Below are 21490 nucleotides of genomic sequence, written 5' to 3'. Positions count from 1 at the left end.
CTGAGATTATTCCAGCACCGGCCAGAAGCTCTCAGGACTGAAGTTCACAGTTTTCTCCATCTTGGTCTCGGCAGCGGCTGCCTGAGAACCTCGTAGGCGGGCTCCTCGCGCAGGCTGGCCTCAGAGCTCGTTACCGATAAGACGGCGATTACGGGTGTTACGAAGGTCGCCGCTTCCCGAGCGTGGGAGGGCTTGGCTTTCGCCGTCTGCGTCGTGGCGATTTCAGCGAGGATTTTCTCCACTAGTCCTCCTCCTCCTCCTCCGTAGCTCTGAAGTTCTGCTGCCTGCGCTCGGCTCTGCCTTGGTGCTTGGCCGGTGGGCGCGGGTTTGCCCTTGGGTTGGCTGGTCGCAGGCTGCTTTTTTCCAGGGGAACCGCCTGGGATGACCCGCCGCTGCCTGGAAGGACACAATGGGAGAGGTCTAACCTGAGGAGGTCGATGGGTTTGTCGCCATATCCCGCCCTCGCGAGCCACGCGCCTCTTTGTGCAGCCGCCGGCGGCTCGGCTGAGGAAACCCCCTGAGCCAGGACCCTCGGCTGTCGCACGGCTGTCCCCGTGCACAGCTCAGGAGGCCATGCTGGGGCTCTCCTGAAGGGCCCGAGAGGAAGCAGCCCTGTGAAACGGGGGGCTCCCGGCAGCACCATCCCGCCCCTCCGGGCGCTGCCGTCACCACTGTTGGGCAGCGATGGGCGGCGAGTGTTTGGGGCTGGGCAACGGGCTCTTGCCGGGTCAGGAAATCACAGAATCACAGAAGGCTTTGGGTTGGAAGGGGCTTCTGAAGGTCGTCTAGTCCAAGCCTCCCTGCGAGGAGCAGGGCCGTCTTCGACTAGATCAGGTCGCTCAGAGGCCCCCTCCAACCTGACCTTGAACGTTTCCCGGGATGGGGCAGTGACCGCCTCTCTGGGCAAAAGGAGCCCGTGCAGACGCCAGCCCTGAGCCTCACCTGACCCGAGAGCTTCTCCTCCTCCTCTTCCCCCTGATTTCCCAGAACGGTGGTATCTCATCATTTCTCGAGCTTGGACTAGCTGGAAAGGGAAAACCAGGGAATCCCACTGGAAACAGGAAGGAGAGACCTCGTCAGAAGAGCGTCGCCGGGACGCTGCCGGCCCCGGTGACAGGCAGCGCTGCTCAGGCCTCTTTCCAAAGCATCCGAGAGGGCCGTTCTGCTCCCCCTCCCATCCGCTGTCTCCAGAGGCCCGGCACCCTCCCCAGCACCGGCGCTTGCCCCGGTTCCCCACTTCCAACGTGCTTTTGCAATCGCCTCATCAGCGCCCGGGTTGGGACTGAGGGGGCTGGGTGATGCCGGGGAGGTGACAGGGACACTTTTGGTGGGGTCACTTCTGAGGGGGGAGGAGAGGGCCTTGGATCACCATCCTCCCACCGTACCCTTGGGCACGTCCCACCCCAGGGCTCCGTTTCGGTGAAGCCGACGAGTCGTCGGGAGAAAAGGCTGGGCTGAGCTGGCATGAAGCTTTGGCCCAAGTCGGAGCCTTTTGACCCGCAACGCCGGTGCTTTTCCCCACCCGACGACAGAACTTGGTTGCCCGTGCCGTGGAAAGGAGCCGGGAGCTGCTTTACCTTTCGTGCCTTGCCCGAGATGTGGCAAACCCTCCCTTCTCATCTGCTTGTCCCCGCCGGGGACTCGCCTCGAGGTCTTGAGAAGAGGCCTGGGCAGCGGCTCGGCCACAAGCTCCGTTTCAAACCTGGCAACAAGGAGAAGACGCCGACGTGACCCAGAGCACCACCAGCACTCGCTCGCCGCAATCACCTCCTGACGGGCAGACTTTGGAAGGGCCGTAAAGGCCGTTCTTTTCCCCAAGTCTACCGTGTTTTTCCAACGTCTACCGTGCCCCACCCGCAAGGACAGCCCTGGGAAATGGAGTCCCCTGGCAAAGAAGCCCTGGCCGCCACGGGAAGAAAATGTTGCCTAAATTCCTCTGTCTTTCCCATCAGATCTGCCTCGTGGGACCGACTACAGCCTGGGGACGCCAACAAGAGCCACTGCCTGGTTGTCCCCATGGGAGGACATCCGTGGTCACAAGGAGCAAATGCTACCTTGAGCGTCTGCACCAACCAGCGGCTGCAGCCGCCAACGTACTCACTCGGGAAAGAGGATGACGCGGCCGGAAACACTCAGCGAGGCCACGGGTGCCACCCGGGACACCAGCATGTCCAGCAGCCAGGGGACCTGCAAGGGAGGACCACAAAGATGGCAGGATGCCCTCCGCACGGCCGAGGCGCTCCGAATCGGAGGAGCCCGAGGCAGGGGGAGTTGTTAGGACCGTAGGTCTCGCCTCGCTCAAGTGGGATGACCGCATCCCAGCCGGGCCACGCGTGGGCAGCGCCACGACACCGCCGTGGGAGTGCCCGCGCCACAGCAAAACTGAAACGCTCACCTTGAAAACAGCTTTTGCCAGGTTCTTCTTCCCGGACAAGGTCTCCAGGAAGTCGTAGTAGAATTTCATTTCCACTCTCCTGCCTTCGATGAGGAGCACCCCAACGTTCCTCAGGACGAGGGCAACGTTCGCCCCCTTCCCCAGGCAGTGAGAGAGGAGGGACGTGACGCCTAGGATGCAGCCCTCCACTTTTCGCCGGGACACAGAGGCGTCCGTGGCCACCTTGGCGTATTTCAGAGGCTCCAGCTCCTTATCGCCTGGAAAGGCACAGGAAGGGGATGGAGGCGCTCGCCCACTGGCCTTTCCACAGGCGTTTCCCAAGGGCTGCTTACTGCAGTCATCGCATCGCCCCCCCCAGGAAAAAAAAAAAACATTTTTGGGCCTGCTCTGCAGAGAGAGAGTTGCTTTTTCAGAGCATCTCAGACCCAGGGCAGGGATGAAACGACCCTGCAGCCAGCCAGGGTTTAATCCGACGTCTTACCGGGCAGGTAGTCCTTGTCATCCATCAGGTTGTGGACAACCGCCAGGTTCCTGGCCAGGCGAAAGACGGGCCTCTGGATAATCACCGCCTCGTTCCCAGCCTGGATCCACTGGGGGACGGCGTCGAAGGAGCCGAGGGTTGGAATTCGGACTCCCTGGAGCAGGAGAGAAGGCAAGGGCTGCAGAGTGAGGGACTGGCTGGAGGGAAGAGCTGGGAGTGGCCCTGTCCAGGGACGGTGCTTTGGACCAGACCCTGCCCGCTCCTGCTGTTCAGAGACGCGAGCCAGGGCAGTGGGGAGAGCTTTAAGGAGGAGCTGCCGAGCCCTCTCCTTCCCTTTCCCCTGCCCCGAAAAAGCAGTGCTGGAGTCAGGGCAGAAGCAGCCCGAGGGCATCCAGGGGTCTCCAGCGACCGGGATCAGCCCCGCGGTACAATACCACCTGCCGGAGGTGATACCACCCTTGCACGAGCCCTGCTTGTCCCCCAGCGGGGACTTTTGGGGTGAGTTTCCTGCTTTCTGAGGAGGGAAAAGTAACTGCAGGCCATGCCCCAGGCCCGTGGGGACTCCCCACTCCCCTGGGTGGACTAAGAGGATGCGGGTGTCGCCCCACCTTGTGCAGCAGGAGCTGTTCTTGAACGTAGCCAGCCACTGCGTCCCAGACGGCGGTTCGCTCTAGAAGGCAAAGGAAAACCAGGTTGCGCTCTGCGTCTGCCAGCTCTCAACCCTCCAACACCCCCTGAGCTCTGGCACATTGCCAGATGTAAAGTGACATTGATGTCCCCGGCCCCAGATGGAAACACCCCTGAGATGGCTGCAGTGCCGAGTCTCACCCACACAGCGCTACAACCGTTGGTCCTGTAAGCACTCCCGCGGTGGCTGTGGATGCCTGTACCTTTGGTGGTGATGCTGGGCATCATGAAGGCGTGCTCCATCCCGTCCCAGAAGTCCATCTTGATCCGCCTCACGCTCAAGGGTTGCTCCTCAGCAGCGACAGCCCTGTGGGAGCTCATCCCTGCCTTCGTCCTATGGACGCTCCTCCAGGGTGCAGGACCCACCGTCCCGGCGGCCCCTTTTGTAGCCCTGCGCGGCCGTGTCACAGAACCAGTGTGACACCACGGTGACGTGGCCGCCGCTGGCTCTGCCGCCCACTGTGACACGCCAGTGACCTGCCGCTCGCCGTGACCAGGGCTGCCGCCAGCTCCTTCCTCCGTGCACACCGTCCAGCCGACGTACGGCCGCGCTGGCCCAGCCCCGTAATCCTGCGCATTCTCCTCGAACCGGCAGAGAGCGCAGATGGAAACTGCGTGCTCTTGTCGATCAGCCCCGGCGGGATACGCTCGGCCGTCCCATGTTGGGCAAAAATCCTTATTTTACCCCAGCTGCCACAAACAGACCCTTCACAGAACCAAAGAATCGTAGATACAAGTTATATTACAGCCAAGAGGTGAACCCCCAAGCGGTTAAGAGCACGGAACTAACGGCAACGACAGGATTTGCCCGTAAACCGTCGACTTACCCGGTTTTGGCCCTCGTGGGACGCAGCGCGAGGGGATCGGATCGCTTCACCATTCTGCGATACTGACACCGCCCGGACGGTTGAGGTCACCCCCAAAATTTTAATTCAGGTAAACTTCACGTTATTCGGCTCAGCCTAACCACGGCGCAAAACCTTTCTCTCTCAAATATTCTGAAGGAAGAGGAAAAAGAAAGTTAGCGATTTATCCTTGGGCGGTTTCTTGTCCGAATACGCTTTTTTCAGCCCACTTGAGGCTTACCATTTTTCCCTCCTCTTCAATTTAAAAATAAATAAACGAATCTCTCTATCGTTCTTCATTTTCCAAACGTTGGAGGCTTTGATCTTCCTCGTTCCTCCGCCTTCGCAGATCTCTTGCAGACTCCTCCGCTACCAATGAGGTGCTGAATATTAAAGAAATTTGTCCTGATGTGAATTCTGCAGCATAAGAAAGGATTAAAACAATGGTTTTCATAATTCAGACCTTTTTTCCCTCGTTTTCCTGTAATCCCCTGAAGTTTCCCAAACTACTGAATTCAGTGGCAAGATCTCTGTGCGTCCCCTGGTTATCGCTCCGGTCCTGCAGGCGTTTTGCTCCTTTTGCTCCTTTTTTTTCTTTTTTAAATCGCCTTTTACAGCGGCAAAAATGCTTCCGATGGATTGCGAAACTCGTCGTTCCAGACCTAGCAAAATAGGAGTGTGAATCGGGGCGCATTTCTTGGACCAGCTGACTTGAGTTTAGGCAGATAGCGGATTCACAATTTCTTTAGGTTGTGCCCAATTCCACCAGGTCTCCGGGCAGAGAATATCCTTTAAGTTGCCCAGAGATGGCACTTGCTGGGTCAGATCCCAGCGCCGCTCCCACGCAGCTCCGCTGTGATAGAATTATACAGATATAATGTAATTATACAGTTATTTTATTGCGTTCTTCATTATCGGTCGATTTAAGACCGCTCTAATTACGCTTTTCCTTACCAGCTTTCTGTAAGAGCAGGACAATGGGCGATTACTATGTAATCTTACAACTGCAAATAGCAGAAAAACCCTTTTCTCCCTTAGCAGTTTACGTCCAATTCCTTGAGAAAGTCAAAAGAAATGAGAAATCGGAGCACTGAGGATAAAACAACAACATTTTGGCCACCTGGAAAACTAATGAAACAACACACCTTTTTTTTTTTATTACCATATAAAAAGCATTTCTTTTAAACCCATAGTCCGTATAATCACCGTCTAATTTAATTCCAGCTATTCAACGGCTTAAAACAAAAAGTTTAAAGCTGACACGCTGGAAATGCCAATCATTATAACAAGCACCACTAATCGCTGACTTTCTTACACAGCAACTGCTCCACGGTCGAGCTTCTGTGTTGAAGAATAATGATAAAAATTAAGAACAACGATAAAAAAGAGTCACAAACGGAGTCAGTAACTCCACACCAGCCTCTGTTCAAAGGTTCTGCTGCAACCTTTAAACAATTAACAGCTCTTAACGAAAACTAAACCATTTTTGCCCAACTAGATTTTCTCTGCTTTTCCCTCGGGCTCCTAACGTGGAGATTTGATAATGGCAGCGGAAAATACCATCCTCTAGTGCAGTGGAGCGCAAAACAAATCCACTGGGGTGTGGGAAGAAAATGGTTTTGTACTATTAATAAATAAAAGTTAAAATATTTTTATCGTAGCATCTATTTCACCTTTACCCACCTTTTTAAATTTCTGTCTCTGTGTATGCTTTGTGATGCACATAACAGTAGGTAGCACAATTGTTTTCTATACCTAGATATGTATATAATTTATAAATAAAGATGCGTATGTTGGGGGGAGGCGCTCAAAAACTCTTACTGCTGGGGATGCGTAGTCAAAATCTTTGGCGATCGCTGCCCCTACCTTTCTAAACCATTTGAAAGCACTTTCCTGGCTCTAACTGTGACTGTATTCCAGATGGGGTAGATTTTGTGTACAGTCACTTCTTTCTAGTCTGTCCAAGTACATTTGTGTCCTACGTGGATATCTACGCTTAACTGCAAGGCTGTAAAATACGCACGGGCTGCTTGCCTGAAATGTATTCATTTACATGGGAACGATGAGCAAAAATGATGCGGAACACACCGCTGGCAAAATATTGGCCTTATTGCCTTTCTGCGTTGATACGCGCTTTCGTTTTCTACAAATCCTTTTTGAAAAAAACTGGCGTTTTTCAGAACGACGAGAAATTATAACGGCAGGAATATACAAGAAACGCAGCGATAAGCTAAACTAGATACCCTCTGAAGCCAGCTTAAATTCGTTCTCAATACAACTTAACTATATTCACGGCATTATAGCGCAGCCCGGACACAAAACACTCCTAAATTCCTTCATATATAGAAGGAGAAGTTGTGAACGGGTATGTCTGGGATTTTTTGCTTAACGTTAATTTTTGAAGTTAATGTTAAAACCTCCTCCTCACTTACTGAAAACCGACGTGCAGGGACCAAATCTGAACCAACGCCTGTCTTGAAGGTCTCAGGCTGCGCCAGCCACTGAATATAAATACACGTGCGGGGAGGTGCCCTGCTGAAGTAAATTTACTTGCCCCCATTTATTGCAAAATTCGTTTATCCATCTGGGGTGTGATGTTGCCTGTATTAATTAAAAAAAAAAAAAAAAAAAAAGTAACACGGAGAGACCTGCAACGGTTTTCACAACGCTGGCTAAGAGCTGGTCCATCACAAAGGGTTAGTAGCGTGTGGGGATATCGAAACATTAAAAAAAAAATGCCAAATTAAAATACCTTAGTTAACATACAACAATAATCACCCCGGGTACTCAAAACCAGCGAGGTACCGTGACGTACCCGATTAGCAGTAAATGAGGTCAGCAGATATACACGCTCTTCATACGCATCTGTTAAAAAGAAAGAATGAAGTAAAATGTATTTGCTGGTCACCTTTTCTTTTTTTAAGTTAAATAGAAGAATTGTGCTGCGTGTAGTATAGCTCGTGCGGACTTCCTGCAATGTGTTGGTATGTTAAAAAAAGATAAATCACAATTTTGTGCATTCCTTGCGATGATCTCAGGGGACAGCTTAGCGTTATTACAAGGATAATACACTGCAGGCGTAAAGGATAAGAGACTGCTAGATACGTCTTATCTGAAGACCATTTGAATTTATTAATATCGAGGAAATTAGTTAAAGCTTCCCACTTCACCTGTGGTTAGGTTCCCCACAGGTTTGAGAACAAATCCTTATTCTATACCTTGTCCTAGGCCCAGGGCACAGCTGAATTCATGCAAAATATATATTCTCTAAATAACAACATTAGGTTACTACTGTGCCAGCATTCTACATTTTAGCGGTGTTACTGTTTTACATTTTACTGTAATTTTAGTTTAATTACTTAAGTGTAACCGGTTTACTGTAATTTTTTTTCTCTCTGGTTTGTGCTCCTGCTTCCTACGCCGTGTTGCACAATTACGGACTAATCCTGAAATACAACATTAACTGTTCGTGTCAGCGATGCGCTGAGCTAGAGAGAGGCGACGTTTATGCATTGTAGACTCTGAATTAGTTAATTTAGCGTGGAAACAAGAAACTTTGTACTTACCAATGCGCACCCCGTCATCCCAGTAAAGCTGACCTGCTGCAAGCTGACTGTCATTCAAAGCAACGGTGAGCGCCAACGGGTTTCTTCGGCTATGGAAGAAAAGAATATTTGTCTGGGGTAATTGCATTTTATCTTTCTCAACATAGGTAATACAATATCACTTCCATTACGGACATTGTACACAACTTAACTGAGCTCTGTTACCAGCCTTCCCCGATCCATAGCGTTACCGTTAAAGGAGGAAACCAAAAAAGGAGAAAAACCTGCCATGAAGTTGACGTGCTGCCATACTTCCTGATTCTCTCAGGACTGCTCATGTTTATACCAAATGGGAAATGCTTCCGAGCACAGTGTACATTAAACCAGAAAATTGGGCTTTTCCCAGGTTGAAAATAAGGAGTCCAGGCAAATGCAGGCGCCGTGTCACTAATACGCGATTTATTTGCCAGGCCACTAATTAAATATCGCCCCCAAAAAGCAAAAAAATGTTCCATTAAATTGTAGTCATACCTGTAAAATGTAGTATTAGCAGGGCTTTGCTGAGGGAGGATGTAGCCGCCTCGGATATGGAGGTTGATATGTTCCAAAGGAGATGGTAAATTTCTGAATTGTCCCCTAAAGCCAAGGTACTCACCCTATTCATGATTAAAAAAAAAAAAAAAAACACCCAAATAAAACTTGGTCTCTTTGTTGAATTTTCCATTTTAAGCTTTTTTTTAGAATGAAAGTTTATGAATACATAAATACTAAGAAAGTTGTCAGTGCCAATCCTTCTTTAGTGCAGAACTATGTGTTTTCAAGATTACAATCTGAAATTCTGCATATATAAACCCATTACACAACACTTGATAAACGGAGTGACTTTTAAAGCCTGAGGCCGTAAAAATTGTTTAAAACTTTTGTCTTCCTCCACACCATCATTCCTAGAAAAGAAGTTCTATGCATCCTTGAAGGGGTTCAAAAAAAGCAAACATGGAAGCGCTTCAGTTACAGCTGTTATTCCACCTTTTTACTGGTCATGTTGAACAGGATTACATTACCACAAAGTGATTAGCAAACAAATTAGCCAAGATGTAATTTTTTACATCGCTAAAAACGCCTACTGGACACGTGTTGGTAAAACAGAGGTGGTGGAGTCACACTCCACCCCAGCACGCCGTACACCTGTTACGGTGGATACTATGGAAATTTTCCTGATCATTTCCATAGTAGGAAAAATAAATATACTAGAGTTTTTAAAATTACTCACTGTGTGGTAATCATACCAGCGGGCATTCGGCAGGTAAGCCTTCACCGCTACAGCACCCTGGAACGACACACTTTTGGTTTAGGTCTGTTAAAGCCAGAAAGTACAGTTTAGTTCAAATCTCTTCCAATGTTTTCATCCGTTTCTAGTATTTTCTCATTTCTTCCCCCAACTTTTCTGATACTTCTATTCCTGCTATTTCACCTGGTCCAGCGCGGGGCTGACGAGCAGTGCCGGTCCCCACAGAAATTGCCTGTGTATTTCCCATGTCGTTTTGTCTCTCACAAACCTGCAAAGTAACAAAAGAGCGGCCGAGCCCTCGGGGTCAACCTTTCCCAAAGTGTTTCCTTGTTGAAGCCTTTTTTTCTCAGTAAAACTACCATTTCCTCAGCCGCGAGCATGCTACCACTAGTAACAGGCAACATTATTACCTATCTATTCATAATAGATAATAAGGGTCAAAAATTAATCCCTTTTTTTTACAAATGTATCACTTAGTCCTTGTCAAGAGTGTATTAAGATCCTAAAGTGAAAATCTTCAGGGCAATGCCACCTATTACTTAATTTTCACGTCTGCTGTTGCTTCACGTTTGCTGGCCTATACCTACGCACGCACTAGAATTTTTATTTAGGCTATTTAGATCACAAAACTTAAAAAAAAAAAACAAACCACTTTTGCTTGCTATCAGCAACAGCAAAATTAAGTAGTGGCCCAATTACTTTCTGATTTGCGCTGCTTATTTTTTGACAGGCGCTTTGTCAGGATCAAGTCTCAGATTACTCAAAATGAGGCCGGGATGACACGCTGACAAGTCAGTGGGGTTTAGTGGAAGACAAGCATTTTTAGATATTAGGCTTCACCTTTAACATTAAGGCATTGATCAGCCTTTGGCACGTATCGCCCCTTCTGACCAGGTACCAATGAAGGCTCACGTCTCTAAAAACATGTCTTTTTTTAAAAAAAAAAAAGAACCTGCTACAACCCCCCCCTTTTTTTTTTTTTTTTTTTTTAAAAACTGCCATATCTGTTTGGCCAAAATAAGTCACCGTGCCCTGCAAATGTCTCAAAACGGGCGTCAAACCCCCTATTTTCTCCCCCCTTTTCTGTTTCTCTGCTTAAAGGTTTTGCCCAGCTGTTTCTGCGGCACGTGCTCTCTGATTCTGCGTATATCCAGCACCAGGCAGAAGGTATTTGCTGAATACCACTAGGGATGATGAGAATGAGCTTCAAAATCGATATATGAATTATGTTTCTAGATAAGACAAAAAAGTCGGCACCGTGGGGAACGGAGCCCTTGAGGCGTCACAGCGAGCCGATGCTCAGTGTGCGTATTCTCCATCCCTCGCCGGTTTTAAGAGAAAAATTGCTGTAACAGGGAAAAACCTTTCTAGGAGGCCGACGGAAACCCCAGGGACTTCAGTAGGAATTCATTATGAACGGGGAAGGAAGGACCCCACTTACTCGTGGAGCAGAGGGCGGACGACGGTGCTGCCGTGAGCGTTGGCTTTGTGCATTAACGTGTACAAATAAGGTAAGAGGGTGTATCTTATATTTAGCACTTTCCTGGAAATGTCTTCAAATGTGGAATTCCAGGCAACAGGATCTTGCCTCTAAACAAGAGAGAAGAGTCTTTTGTTATTCAGATGGGATTGTTTTGTTTGGAAGAGACGGGGAATAAAACAGAATTTGCTCATATTTACAACGGACCTCACCTTCAGCATCTTTTCTTTCATCTTATTGCCCCTAAGACCGTGTAATGTAGTGGCAGTAACTGTCAAACATGCCTCAAAATCGACATAGCGAAGCATAGCTGAGGAGATCTGGGTGGAGCCTTGCAAGTTCCTTGCTCTCCTCTAAATTAGAGTACCTTTATTTAGTTCTCTGTTCTTTAAGGGAGGACAAATAGCTCTGCTCCGCTCGACCTAAAGCTCTCACGAGGAGAAACATGCTGTTTCCCTTATTGCCATTTTTCCAGTTCTCTCGTTTTACAGCTCCCTATAGTACAGTCTCCTGCATTTAGACAGTTCTTTTCATTTATTCTGAAAAGAAAGACAGTATTCTATGGAAGCGGGCAAAGTACAGGAATTTCAGGCACTCGGGAATCTCATTCCCCTGGTCCCTTTTCTGATTTGCTGGGAAATGAAGAATAATTAGGGATGACACCGGCAAGGTCCGTTTTGCCCCTTTAAATGGGCTTAGCCATAAAAGTAATTATGGTCGTCTCCAAAGTGTGGTATGTTTAAATGAAAATGGCCTGCGTGTAAAAAAATAACTATTTTAGTCTTGTAGAGTTGGTATGTTTAAGTAGAATTGGACCACATGAAAAATAATGATTTTCTTCTTGCAGATGTGGTGCGTTTATGTAAAAATGGCATAGATGGGGAATAAAAAAAATGTAGGAAATGGGGAAAAGGTGGGAAATAAAAAACCTCGGTCAAAGCAAACGCGGAAGGTGCCCACCTTGGCTCCCTTCCCGTTGTGATTCCTCGAGTACGGGTAAAAGGCACCCAGCTCCATCCATCGAGCACACAGCTCGTACTCCCAGTCCTCGAAGAAGCCGCAGATATCTGCTCCTGTCTGAAAATTTAAAAAAAAAAAAAACCAACCCAAACAACCCACATCCGATGGCGATACTCTGCGTTTTTGTTAATAAAGATAATTGAAATAGATGGCGATAAGTCGGGAGCAGACAGAAGAGGGCTTTAAACTAGAGGTGCCAGGGGAGGGGAACCTCAATCCATCCCACTCCTACCAGTTGGATGCCAGGGCCAGCAAGGGACGCCCAGGGCCTGGAGAAGGGACACAGCTCAGCAGGGGAGCGCCTGAAGAGCAGCACAAAGGAACTGCAGCCAGTGAGACAGCGTCATCAGGGGCCCGGCTTCAATGCCTCTGTGCAAACGTAGCACGGGGAATAAACAAGGGCAGTTAGAGACGTGTGCACGCCGGCAGGGCTACGACCTTGCTGGCATCACGGAGACGTGCTGGGATGGATCCTGTGCCTGGAGTGTTGGCATGGAGGGATACAGGCTCTTTAGGAAGGACAGGCAGGGGAGATGAGGAGGGGGTGTCGCCCTCTATGTCAATGACCAGCTGGAGTGCATGGAGCTCTGCCTGGGGATGGATGAGGAGCCGACCGAGAGCTCGTGGGTCAGAATTAAAGGGAAGGCAGGGACAGGTGACATTACGGTGGGGGTCTGCTACAGGCCACCCGACCAGGAAGACCGAGTGGATGAGGCCCTCTACAGACAGATAGGAGCTGCCTTACGCTCACAAGCCCTGGTCCTCGTGCGGGACTTCAACCACCCCGACATCTGTTGCAGGGACAACACGGCAGGGCATAAGCAATCCGGGAGTTCCTGGAGTGCGTCCATGACAACTTCCTTCTCCAAGTGGTAGAGGAGCCAAGGAGGAGAGGTGCTCTGCTGGACCTTGTTCTCACCAACAAGGAGGGGCTGGTGGGGAACGTGAAGCTCAAGGGCAGCCTGGGCTGCAGTGACCATGAAATGAGCCGGCAGTGTGCCCAGGCGGCCAAGAAGGCCAATGGCATCCTGGCCTGTATCAGAAATAGTGTGGCCAGTAGGAGTAGGGAAGTGATCGTGCCCCTGTACTCGGCACTGGTGAGGCCGCACCTCGACTACTGTGTTCAGTTTTGGGCCCCTCACTACAAGAAGGACGTTGAGGTGCTGGAGCGTGTCCAGAGAAGGGCAACGAGGCTGGTGAGGGGTCTGGAGAACAAGTCTTATGAGGAGCGGCTGAGGGAACTGGGGTTGTTCAGCCTGGAAAAAAGGAGGCTGAGGGGAGACCTCATCGCTCTCTACAACTACCTGAAAGGAGGTTGTAGCGAGGTGGGTGTTGGTCTTTTCTCCGAAGTAACAAGTGATAGGACGAGAGGAAATGGCCTCAAGTTGCGCCAGGGGAGGTTTAGATTGGATGTAAGGAAAAATTTCTTTACTGAAAGAGTGGCGAAACATTGGAACAGGCTGCCCAGGGAAGTGGTGGAGTCCCCATCCCTGGAGGTATTTAAAAGACGTGTAGATGAGGCGCTTAGGGACATGGTTTAGTGGGCATGGTGGTGTTGGGTTGACGGTTGGACTCGATGATCTTAGAGGTCTTTTCCAACCTCAATGATTCTATGATTCTATGAAATGGTGGAGTTCAAGAGCCTCAGGGCACCGAAGAGGGCACACAGCAAGCTCACTACCCGGGACTTCAGCAGAGCAGACTTTGGCCTCTTCAGGGATCTGCTTGGTAGAGTGCCATGGGACAAAGCCCTGGAGGGAAGAGGGGCCCAAGAAAGCTGGGCGATATTCAAGGATCGCCTCCTTCAAGCTCAGGAGCGATGCATCCCAGCAAAGAGGAAGCCAGGCAATAACGCCAGGAGGCCTGCGTGGATGAACAAGGAGCTCCTGGACAAACTCAAACACAAGAAGGAAGCCTGCAGAGGGTGGAAGCAAGGACAGGGAGCCTGGGAGGAATAGAGAGAAATTGTCCGAGCAGCCAGGGACCAGGTTAGGAAAGCTAAAGCCCTGAGAGAATTAAATCTGGCCAGGGACGGCAAGGGCAACAAGAAAAGGTTCTATAGATATGTCAGGGACAGAAGGAAGACGAGGGAAAATGTGGGCCCTCTCCGGAAGGAAACGGGAGACCTGGTTACCCAGGATACGGAGAAGGCGGAGGTACTCAATGACTTTTTTGCCTCGGTCTCCACCAGCAAGTGCTCGAGCCTCACCGCCCAAGCCACAGAAGGCAAAGGCAGGGACTGGGAGAATGAAGAGCTGCCCACTGTGGGAGAACATCAGGTTCGAGACCATCTAAGGACCTGAAGGTGCACAAGTCCATGGGACCCGATGAGATCCATCTGCGGGTCCTGAAGGAACTGGCGGATGAAGTTGCTAAGCCACTATCCATCGTATTTGAGAAGCCGGGGCAGTCCGGGGAAGTTCCCGCTGACTGGATAACGGGAAACATCACCCCCATTTTTAAAAAGGGGAAAAAGGAAGGCCCGGGGAACTACAGGCCAGTCAGCCTCACCTCTGTGCCTGGGAAGATCATGGAACAGATCCTCCTGGAAGCTATGCTAAGGCACATGGAGGGCAGGGAGGTGATTCGAGACAGCCAGCATTGTTCAGCCTAGAGAAGAGAAGGCTTCGGGGAAACCTTATTGCAGCCTGTCAGTACTTCAAGGGGGCTTATAAAAAAGATGGCGGCAAACTTTTCAGCAGGGCCTGTTGCGACAGGACAAGGGGGAACGGCTTGAAACTAGTCTGTAAAGATACAGACTAGATAGAAGGAAGACATTTTTTACGCTGAGGGTGGTGAAACACCGGCACAGGTTGCCCAGAGAGGGGGTGGATGCCCCATCCCTGGAAACATTCCAGGTCAGGTTGGGCGGGGCTCTGAGCGACCTGATCTAGTTGAAGATGTCCCTGCCCGCGGCAGGGGGGTTGGACTAGACGACCTTTAGAGGTCCCTTCCAACCCAAACCATTCGGTGATTCTATGGGCCTGACTGCAGCATACACAAAACTCCACCGGTAGCTACCTTGGAGGAATCTAGAACCCAAGAGTTCTACTCCCTCCTGAGGTGGCCAAAAAGACAGGCCAGGAAGCCTGGCAGGAAGCCTGAGCCACTACTAACCATGGTCCTTCTTGCAACAGGAGAGAAACTTTTCAGGTAGGTACCTTCTAGGAGTCCCAGGCTGCTACCTGGGAACGCAGTTTCTGTGTAAATTTTAAAATAGCTCCAGCAACTGCCTGGCAAGTCAAGTGGGCTGTCACCTGGGATGAGATTTTCACTCCGGGGGGACAGCCGCACCGGGGATCTACCAGGGAGAAATCCTCAGCTGCTTCCCAGGAGCGAGGCGACTCGCACGCAGACGCAAATCTACTTGGGTCCCCCTTTGCGCAGAGTCCCTCTGAAACGGAGCTAACTATACGCCACCGAAAACCAACTTGGGCAGCGGGCCCTGCAGCCCCCCAGTCAGCGACCTGCCATCAGAGCTCCCACAATCACAGCCTGCCAGTGGAGGCAACGACAACTGGGCAGCGACTCTGCACCGGGGGTAGGTCTCTGCGCAGAGAAACCAGGCCGGGCACCACTAGAAATACTTTGCGGCCGCGGAGGCTGAGCGCTTCGCCCACGAGGACACAAAACCACCGGAGGAACCACCACGGACGAGCTCCCTCCCGGTGCACAGGCGGGATGTCAGCTCCTTCCCGGATGAGGCAAACCGACCTGCGCTGCTGCTACCTCGCAGCGGTCCCAGACAGCCGCCTGGCCTGGGGGGGTCCTTCCACCAGATGCAAACCACCTTCGCTTTCCGCCCAGCCGGAGTCCCAGGTGGCTGCATGCAGTTGGAGCTTCCTCCTGGAGGAGGCACGCTACCTGGGGTCTCGACAGGGCAGGGCTCCCGGGCTGCCACCCCGGACACGTGCGCCTTTCAGATGAGGGCCGCCAAAGCCGCCCCGTACCTGGGGGGAGTCCCAGGCGGGTCCCAGAGCAGACACCTCCCGCCCCAAACGGGCGAACTAGCTCAGGCAGGTACCTGGCAGCTGCCTCGGGCGGCTCCCAGCAGCGGAAGAGCCCCTCGGCTCCCGTCGCGGCCTGAGGCTGAGCCGAGGGCGCCGAGCCCGGACGCGCTTTGCTTCCTCACCTCCCCCCGCCGCAGACATCGTGAGGGCACCGGGCGCCTCCCTCGCTGCTCCGCGTGGCGGGAGGTCCCGCGCTCCTTGGGGTGACACCGGCCGGGAAGCGCCAGGGCCTTCCTCCCCCCGGCTGCCCCGGGGACGCGGAGGGGCCCGGCAGAAGCCGCGGGGGCCGCACGGGCCCGGGCCGGACGGGCCGCAGCCGGGGGCGGGTCCCTCCCCTCAGGGCTTTCCCGCCTCTCTGCCGGCCTCCCGAGAGCGGCGCTGGGATTGGGCAGGGCACGCCCGGCTCCGATTGGCGGCGCTTCCCGCGGCGGCAGCCGATTGGCTGTCGCCGTGCCGGCCGGGGAAGGCTCTGGGCTGAAGTGGGGGAGCGTTCCAGGGGGAGGGGGCGGTTGTCATGGCGGCGGCCCGGCCCAGCCCCTGCCGCAGCCTGCGCTGTCAGGCGCTGAGGGCCCGCCCTCCGAGGCTGTCTTCAGTTTTGGGCCCCTCGCTACAAGAAGGACGTCGAGGTGCTGGAGCGCGTCCAGAGAAGGGCAGGAGAGCGCGTCAACGGTGTGACTGTCCATGTTAGTTCACAGCAGGGGCTGAGGTGCGATGAGGTACTGGAGCGTGGCCGCAGGCTCTGGTAGTGTTTGTGCTGAAGTAAAACGAACGAAAGGGCAGCCCGGCCCTGGAAAGAAGGGCTGTGCTTTGTGGAAGCTTAGAGCTGTCCGAGAAGGATAAAGGGCAGCCCTGGATGATGCCACCAGTGACACTGAGACCCTTAAAATGAGGGGAGGGATCCTGAAAATGAGGCTTTGGGCGCTAAAAGTGAAAATTGTGGCTTCAAATGAAATATGAGGCTTTGGGCCCTAAAAATTGAGAATTGGACTCTAAAAGAAAAGAGGCGCAGAACCCTAAAAAGGAGGCCTTGGGCCCTAAAAATGAGACTTTGGACCCTCAGAATTTGGCGTCAGAAACAAAAAACAAGGATTTGGACAATCAAATGAGATTTTGGACTCTAAAAACAAAGACCTGGGTCTTACAAATGAGGCGTTGGAGCCTCCAACTAAAGCTTTGGACCCTAAACCCGAGCCTTTGTTCCCCAGAAAGAAGGTTTAGACCCTACAAATCAGTATTTGGCCCCTCAAAATGAGGGTTTGGGCCTTCAAGATGGGGCTTTGGACCACATAAATCAGACTTTGGTAACTTAATATGAGAGTCTAGATCTAAAACCGAGGACTTGGACTTTGAAAATAAGAGTTGGGATTGTATAAATGAGGCTTTGCACAGCCAGTTGTGGCTTTGTAGCCTAAAAATGAGGCTTTGGACCGGGAAGTTAGGTTTTGTGTCCTGTAGTAAGGATTTGAACCCTACATGTAGGGTGTATATATATATATATATATATATATATATATATATATATATATATATATATATATAAAAACACATCCTAGAGACACATCTCACCCCCACACTGAGCTCCTGGTTCTGGGTAGGTCTCTCCATTTTGGCCCTTCAACAAGGTCTTCCAATTCCCAGCCCGGCACCCTCTTGCAAACCGGTGCAGAAAGATCTGCCCCTGCAAAGTGAAATTCAGCTTTGCAGACCCTCATCACTCGCTCGCGCCAGTGTCCTCAGGAACAACCTTTGCTCAAGGTCAGGGACTGCATCTTTAGGGCGGCATCAGGGTGGCCCCTTCCCCCCCGATGCTGGAGGGGGTCCTAAGCAGAAGCTTCCCGTAAGGACGGTTTGGTTCCTGGGTTGCATAGGATGGATTTGGGCAAGGAGGAAAATGCCAGGAAACAGCAGGGGACGCGAGTGCCACCGTGCTGGGACTGGAGGTGGACCTTCTGTCAGCGTGGGTGGCCCACGGGATGGCCAAACAGGGCACCTACCTGGAGGATTTCATAAGTAGAGGTAGAAAGTGGATATAAATTGGGTCATCTGGGAGATAAATAGGATAGTAGAGAGCCCTGGCTCTACCCCAGGTGGAAATAGAAAGTCCAGGCCAGCGGAGCTGGGCTCAGCCTTGCTCTCTTTCCTTCCCCGGTCCCTTATGGCCCTGGGCGTAAGCTTAGGTGGCCTCCGCTGCCCCTGCACGTACGTGCCCTCCATGCCTCCCCAGCTGCACTTGCATCCTCTCCTTTCCCCTCCAGGGATCTTCAGTTCTTCACAACATTGCTCCAAGTGCCTGGCTGCCCTCTCTTGCCTCCAAAACCACGTTCCTTTCCATAGCGGCCATGGAGAAGGTCCTTTGGATGGAAGAGGTCCCGAGGGAAGGTCCCTCAGATGGCCCCGCTTCCAGGACCATGCTTGGCTGATCTCAGAGCCAACCGTAAAAAACCCTTCTCCCCCGTTCCGGTTGCAAACAATTCAAAAAAAGTCAAGGCCCTTTTGCAACTTCTCTGTGTTTTTATTCATCTCTTTTTCCCCGATCCCTCCAGGTGGGGCCTCTCCAGCCGAGGGAGCGCTGAGCTCGTCTTCAGCGCAAGGCATCGCCTCGAGCCGCTTGCACCAAAACAGAGGTGTTCGTCGAGGGGTGCCTCGAGCGCGCGGGCCTCAGCGCTCCGCGTCCAGAATGCAGACTTCTGAGGTTATTCCAGCACCGGCCAGAAGCTCTCAGGACTGAAGTTCACAGTTTTCTCCATCTTGGTCTCAGCAGCGGCTGCCCGAGAACCTCGTAGGCAGGCTCCTCGCGCAGGCTGGCCTCAGAGCTCGTTACCGATAAGACGGCGATTACGGGTGTTACGAAGGTCGCCGCTTCCCGAGCGTGGGAGGGCTTGGCTTTCGCCGTCTGCGTCGTGGCGATTTCAGCGAGGATTTTCTCCACTAGTCCTCCTCCTCCTCCTCCGTAGCTCTGAAGTTCTGCTGCCTGCGCTCGGCTCTGCCTTGGTGCTTGGCCGGTGGGCGCGGGTTTGCCCTTGGGTTGGCCGGTCGCAGGCTGCTTTTTTCCAGAGGAACCGCCTGGGATGACCCGCCGCTGCCTGGAAGGACACAATGGGAGAGGTATAACCTGAGGAGGTCGATGGGTTTGTCGCCACATCCTGCCCTCGCGAGCCACGCGCCTCTTTGTGCAGCCGCCGGCGGCTCGGCTGAGGAAACCCCCTGAGCCAGGACCCTCGGCTGCCGCACGGCTGTCCCCGTGCACAGCTCAGGAGGCCACGCTGGGGCTCTCCTGAAGGGCCCGAGAGGAAGCAGCCCTGTGAAACGGGGGGCTCCCGGCAGCCCCATCCCGCCCCTCCGGGCGCTGCCGTCACCACTGTTGGGCGGCAACGGGCAGCGAGTGTTTGGGGCTGGGCAACGGGCTCTTGCCGGGTCAGGAAATCACAGAATCACAGAAGGCTTTGGGTTGGAAGGGGCTTCTGAAGGTCGTCTAGTCCAAGCCTCCCTGCGAGGAGCAGGGCCGTCTTCGACTAGATCAGGTCGCTCAGAGGCCCCCTCCAACCTGACCTTGAACGTTTCCCGGGATGGGGCAGTGACCGCCTCTCTGGGCAAAAGGAGCCCGTGCAGACGCCAGCCCTGAGCCTCACCTGACCCGAGAGCTTCTCCTCCTCCTCTTCCCCCTGATTTCCCAGAACGGTGGTATCTCATCATTTCTCGAGCTTGGACTAGCTGGAAAGGGAAAACCAGGGAATCCCACTGGAAACAGGAAGGAGAGACCTCGTCAGAAGAGCGTCGCCGGGACGCTGCCGGCCCCGGTGACAGGCAGCGCTGCTCAGGCCTCTTTCCAAAGCATCCGAGAGGGCCGTTCTGCTCCCCCTCCCATCCGCTGTCTCCAGAGGCCCGGCACCCTCCCCAGCACCGGCGCTTGCCCCGGTTCCCCACTTCCAACGTGCTTTTGCAATCGCCTCATCAGCGCCCGGGTTGGGACTGAGGGGGCTGGGTGATGCCGGGGAGGTGACAGGGACACTTTTGGTGGGGTCACTTCTGAGGGGGGAGGAGAGGGCCTTGGATCACCATCCTCCCACCGTACCCTTGGGCACGTCCCACCCCAGGGCTCCGTTTCGGTGAAGCCGACGAGTCATCGGGAGAAAAGGCTGGGCCGAGCTGGCATGAAGCTTTGGCCCAAGTCGGAGCCTTTTGACCCGCAACGCCGGTGCTTTTCCCCACCCGACGACAGAACTTGGTTGCCCGTGCCGTGGAAAGGAGCCGGGAGCTGCTTTACCTTTCGTGCCTTGCCCGAGATGTGGCAAACCCTCCCTTCTCATCTGCTTGTCCCCGCCGGGGACTCGCCTCGAGGTCTTGAGAAGAGGCCTGGGCAGCGGCTCGGCCACAAGCTCCGTTTCAAACCTGGCAACAAGGAGAAGACGCCGACGTGACCCAGAGCACCACCAGCACTCGCTCGCCGCAATCACCTGCTGACGGGCAGACTTTGGAAGGGCCGTAAAGGCCGTTCTTTTCCCCAAGTCTACCGTGTTTTTCCAGTGTCTGCTGTGCCCCACCCGCAAGGACAGCCCTGGGAAATGGAGTCCCCTGGCAAAGAAGCCCTGGCCGCCACGGGAAGAAAATGTTGCCTAAATTCCTCTGTCTTTCCCATCAGATCTGCCTCGTGGGACCGACTACGACCTGGGGACGCCAACAAGAGCCGCTGCCTGGTTGTCCCCATGGGAGGACATCCGTGGTCACAAGGAGCAAATGCTACCTTGAGCGTCTGCACCAACCAGCGGCTGCGGCCGCCAACGTACTCACTCGGGAAAGAGGATGACGCGGCCGGAAACACTCAGCGAGGCCACGGGTGCCACCCGGGACACCAGCATGTCCAGCAGCCAGGGGACCTGCAAGGGAGGACCACAAAGATGGCAGGATGCCCTCCGCACGGCCGAGGCGCTCCGAATCGGAGGAGCCCGAGGCAGGGGGAGTTGTTAGGACCGTAGGTCTCGCCTCGCTCAAGTGGGATGACCGCATCCCGGCCGGGCCACGCGTGGGCAACGCCACGACACCACCGTGGGAGTGCCCACGCCACAGCGAAACCAAAACGCTCACCTTGAAAACAGCTTTTGCCAGATTCTTCTTCCCGGACAAGGTCTCCAGGAAGTCATAGTAGAATTTCATTTCCACTCTCCTGCCTTCGATGAGGAGCACCCCAACGTTCCTCAGGATGAGGGCAACGTTCGCCCCCTTCCCCAGGCAGTGAGAGAGGAGGGACGTGATGCCTAGGATGCAGCCCTCCACTTTTCGCCGGGACACAGAGGCGTCCGTGGCCACCTTGGCGTATTTCAGAGGCTCCAGCTCCTTATTGCCTGGAAAAGCACAGGAAGGGGATGGAGGCGCTCGCCCACTGGCCTTTCCGCAGGCGTTTCCCAAGGGCTGCTTACTGCAGTCATCGCATCGCCCCCCCCAGGAAAAAAAAAAAACATTTTTGGGCCTGCTCTGCAGAGAAAGAGTTGCTTTAGCAGAGCATCTCAGACCCAGGGCAGGGATGAAACGACCCTGCAGCCAGCCAGGGTTTAATCCAACGTCTTACCGGGCAGGTAGTCCTTGTCATCCATCAGGTTGTGGACAACCGCCAGATTCCTGGCCAGGCGAAAGACGGGCCTCTGGATAATTACAATCTCATTCCCAGCCTGGATCCACTGGGGGACAGCGTCGAAGGAGCCGAGGGTTGGAATTCGGACTCCCTGGAGCAGGAGAGAAGGCAAG

The 21490-nt window shown here is 53.2% G+C and overlaps 2 protein-coding genes and 2 long non-coding RNA genes across 9 annotated transcripts; all 4 read right to left on the bottom strand.

Moving 5' to 3' along the window:
* On the bottom strand, nt 1–3791 carry LOC143173377 (coiled-coil domain-containing protein 81-like). Its single transcript, XM_076363600.1, has 8 exons — nt 3767–3791; nt 3485–3546; nt 2877–3030; nt 2396–2652; nt 2102–2187; nt 1578–1702; nt 943–1051; nt 1–396 (listed from the first exon to the last, which is right to left on the bottom strand). The coding sequence occupies exons 1-8, from the start codon at nt 3789–3791 to the stop codon at nt 45–47; spliced, it is 1170 nt and encodes a 389-aa protein (XP_076219715.1). The 3' UTR covers nt 1–44.
* LOC143173368 (uncharacterized) lies at nt 3789–10727 on the bottom strand. Of its 6 annotated transcripts, XR_012997540.1 has the most exons (9): nt 9425–10121; nt 9224–9280; nt 8485–8609; nt 7975–8063; nt 7224–7273; nt 4872–5070; nt 4650–4791; nt 4391–4561; nt 3789–4269 (listed from the first exon to the last, which is right to left on the bottom strand). It is a non-coding gene; the product is annotated as an uncharacterized LOC143173368 (long non-coding RNA). The 6 variants fall into 6 exon arrangements; XR_012997539.1 differs by lacking the exon at nt 4872–5070 and having other exon boundaries at nt 4650–4825; XR_012997537.1 differs by lacking the exons at nt 3789–4269; nt 4391–4561; nt 4650–4791; nt 4872–5070 and adding an exon at nt 10683–10727 and having other exon boundaries at nt 7030–7273; nt 9425–9509.
* A 9-nt stretch (nt 10728–10736) lies between these two features.
* LOC143173369 (uncharacterized) lies at nt 10737–16060 on the bottom strand. Its single transcript, XR_012997542.1, has 3 exons — nt 15874–16060; nt 11682–11798; nt 10737–10831 (listed from the first exon to the last, which is right to left on the bottom strand). It is a non-coding gene; the product is annotated as an uncharacterized LOC143173369 (long non-coding RNA).
* A 2188-nt stretch (nt 16061–18248) lies between these two features.
* Nucleotides 18249–20937, bottom strand: LOC143173366 (uncharacterized). The gene is made up of 5 exons (XM_076363592.1): nt 20834–20937; nt 20540–20625; nt 20016–20140; nt 19381–19489; nt 18249–18834 (listed from the first exon to the last, which is right to left on the bottom strand). Exons 1-5 carry the CDS (start codon nt 20900–20902, stop codon nt 18483–18485), a joined length of 741 nt encoding a protein of 246 aa, XP_076219707.1. The 5' UTR covers nt 20903–20937; the 3' UTR covers nt 18249–18482.
* Nucleotides 20938–21490: the final 553 nt, after the last annotated feature.

The sequence above is a fragment of the Aptenodytes patagonicus genome, unplaced genomic scaffold (genome assembly GCF_965638725.1).
Source record: "Aptenodytes patagonicus unplaced genomic scaffold, bAptPat1.pri.cur scaffold_71, whole genome shotgun sequence".
Taxonomy (NCBI): domain Eukaryota; kingdom Metazoa; phylum Chordata; class Aves; order Sphenisciformes; family Spheniscidae; genus Aptenodytes; species Aptenodytes patagonicus.
The sequence above is the reverse complement of the archived record's forward strand: the minus strand, read 5'-3'. Positions and strand labels throughout refer to the sequence as shown.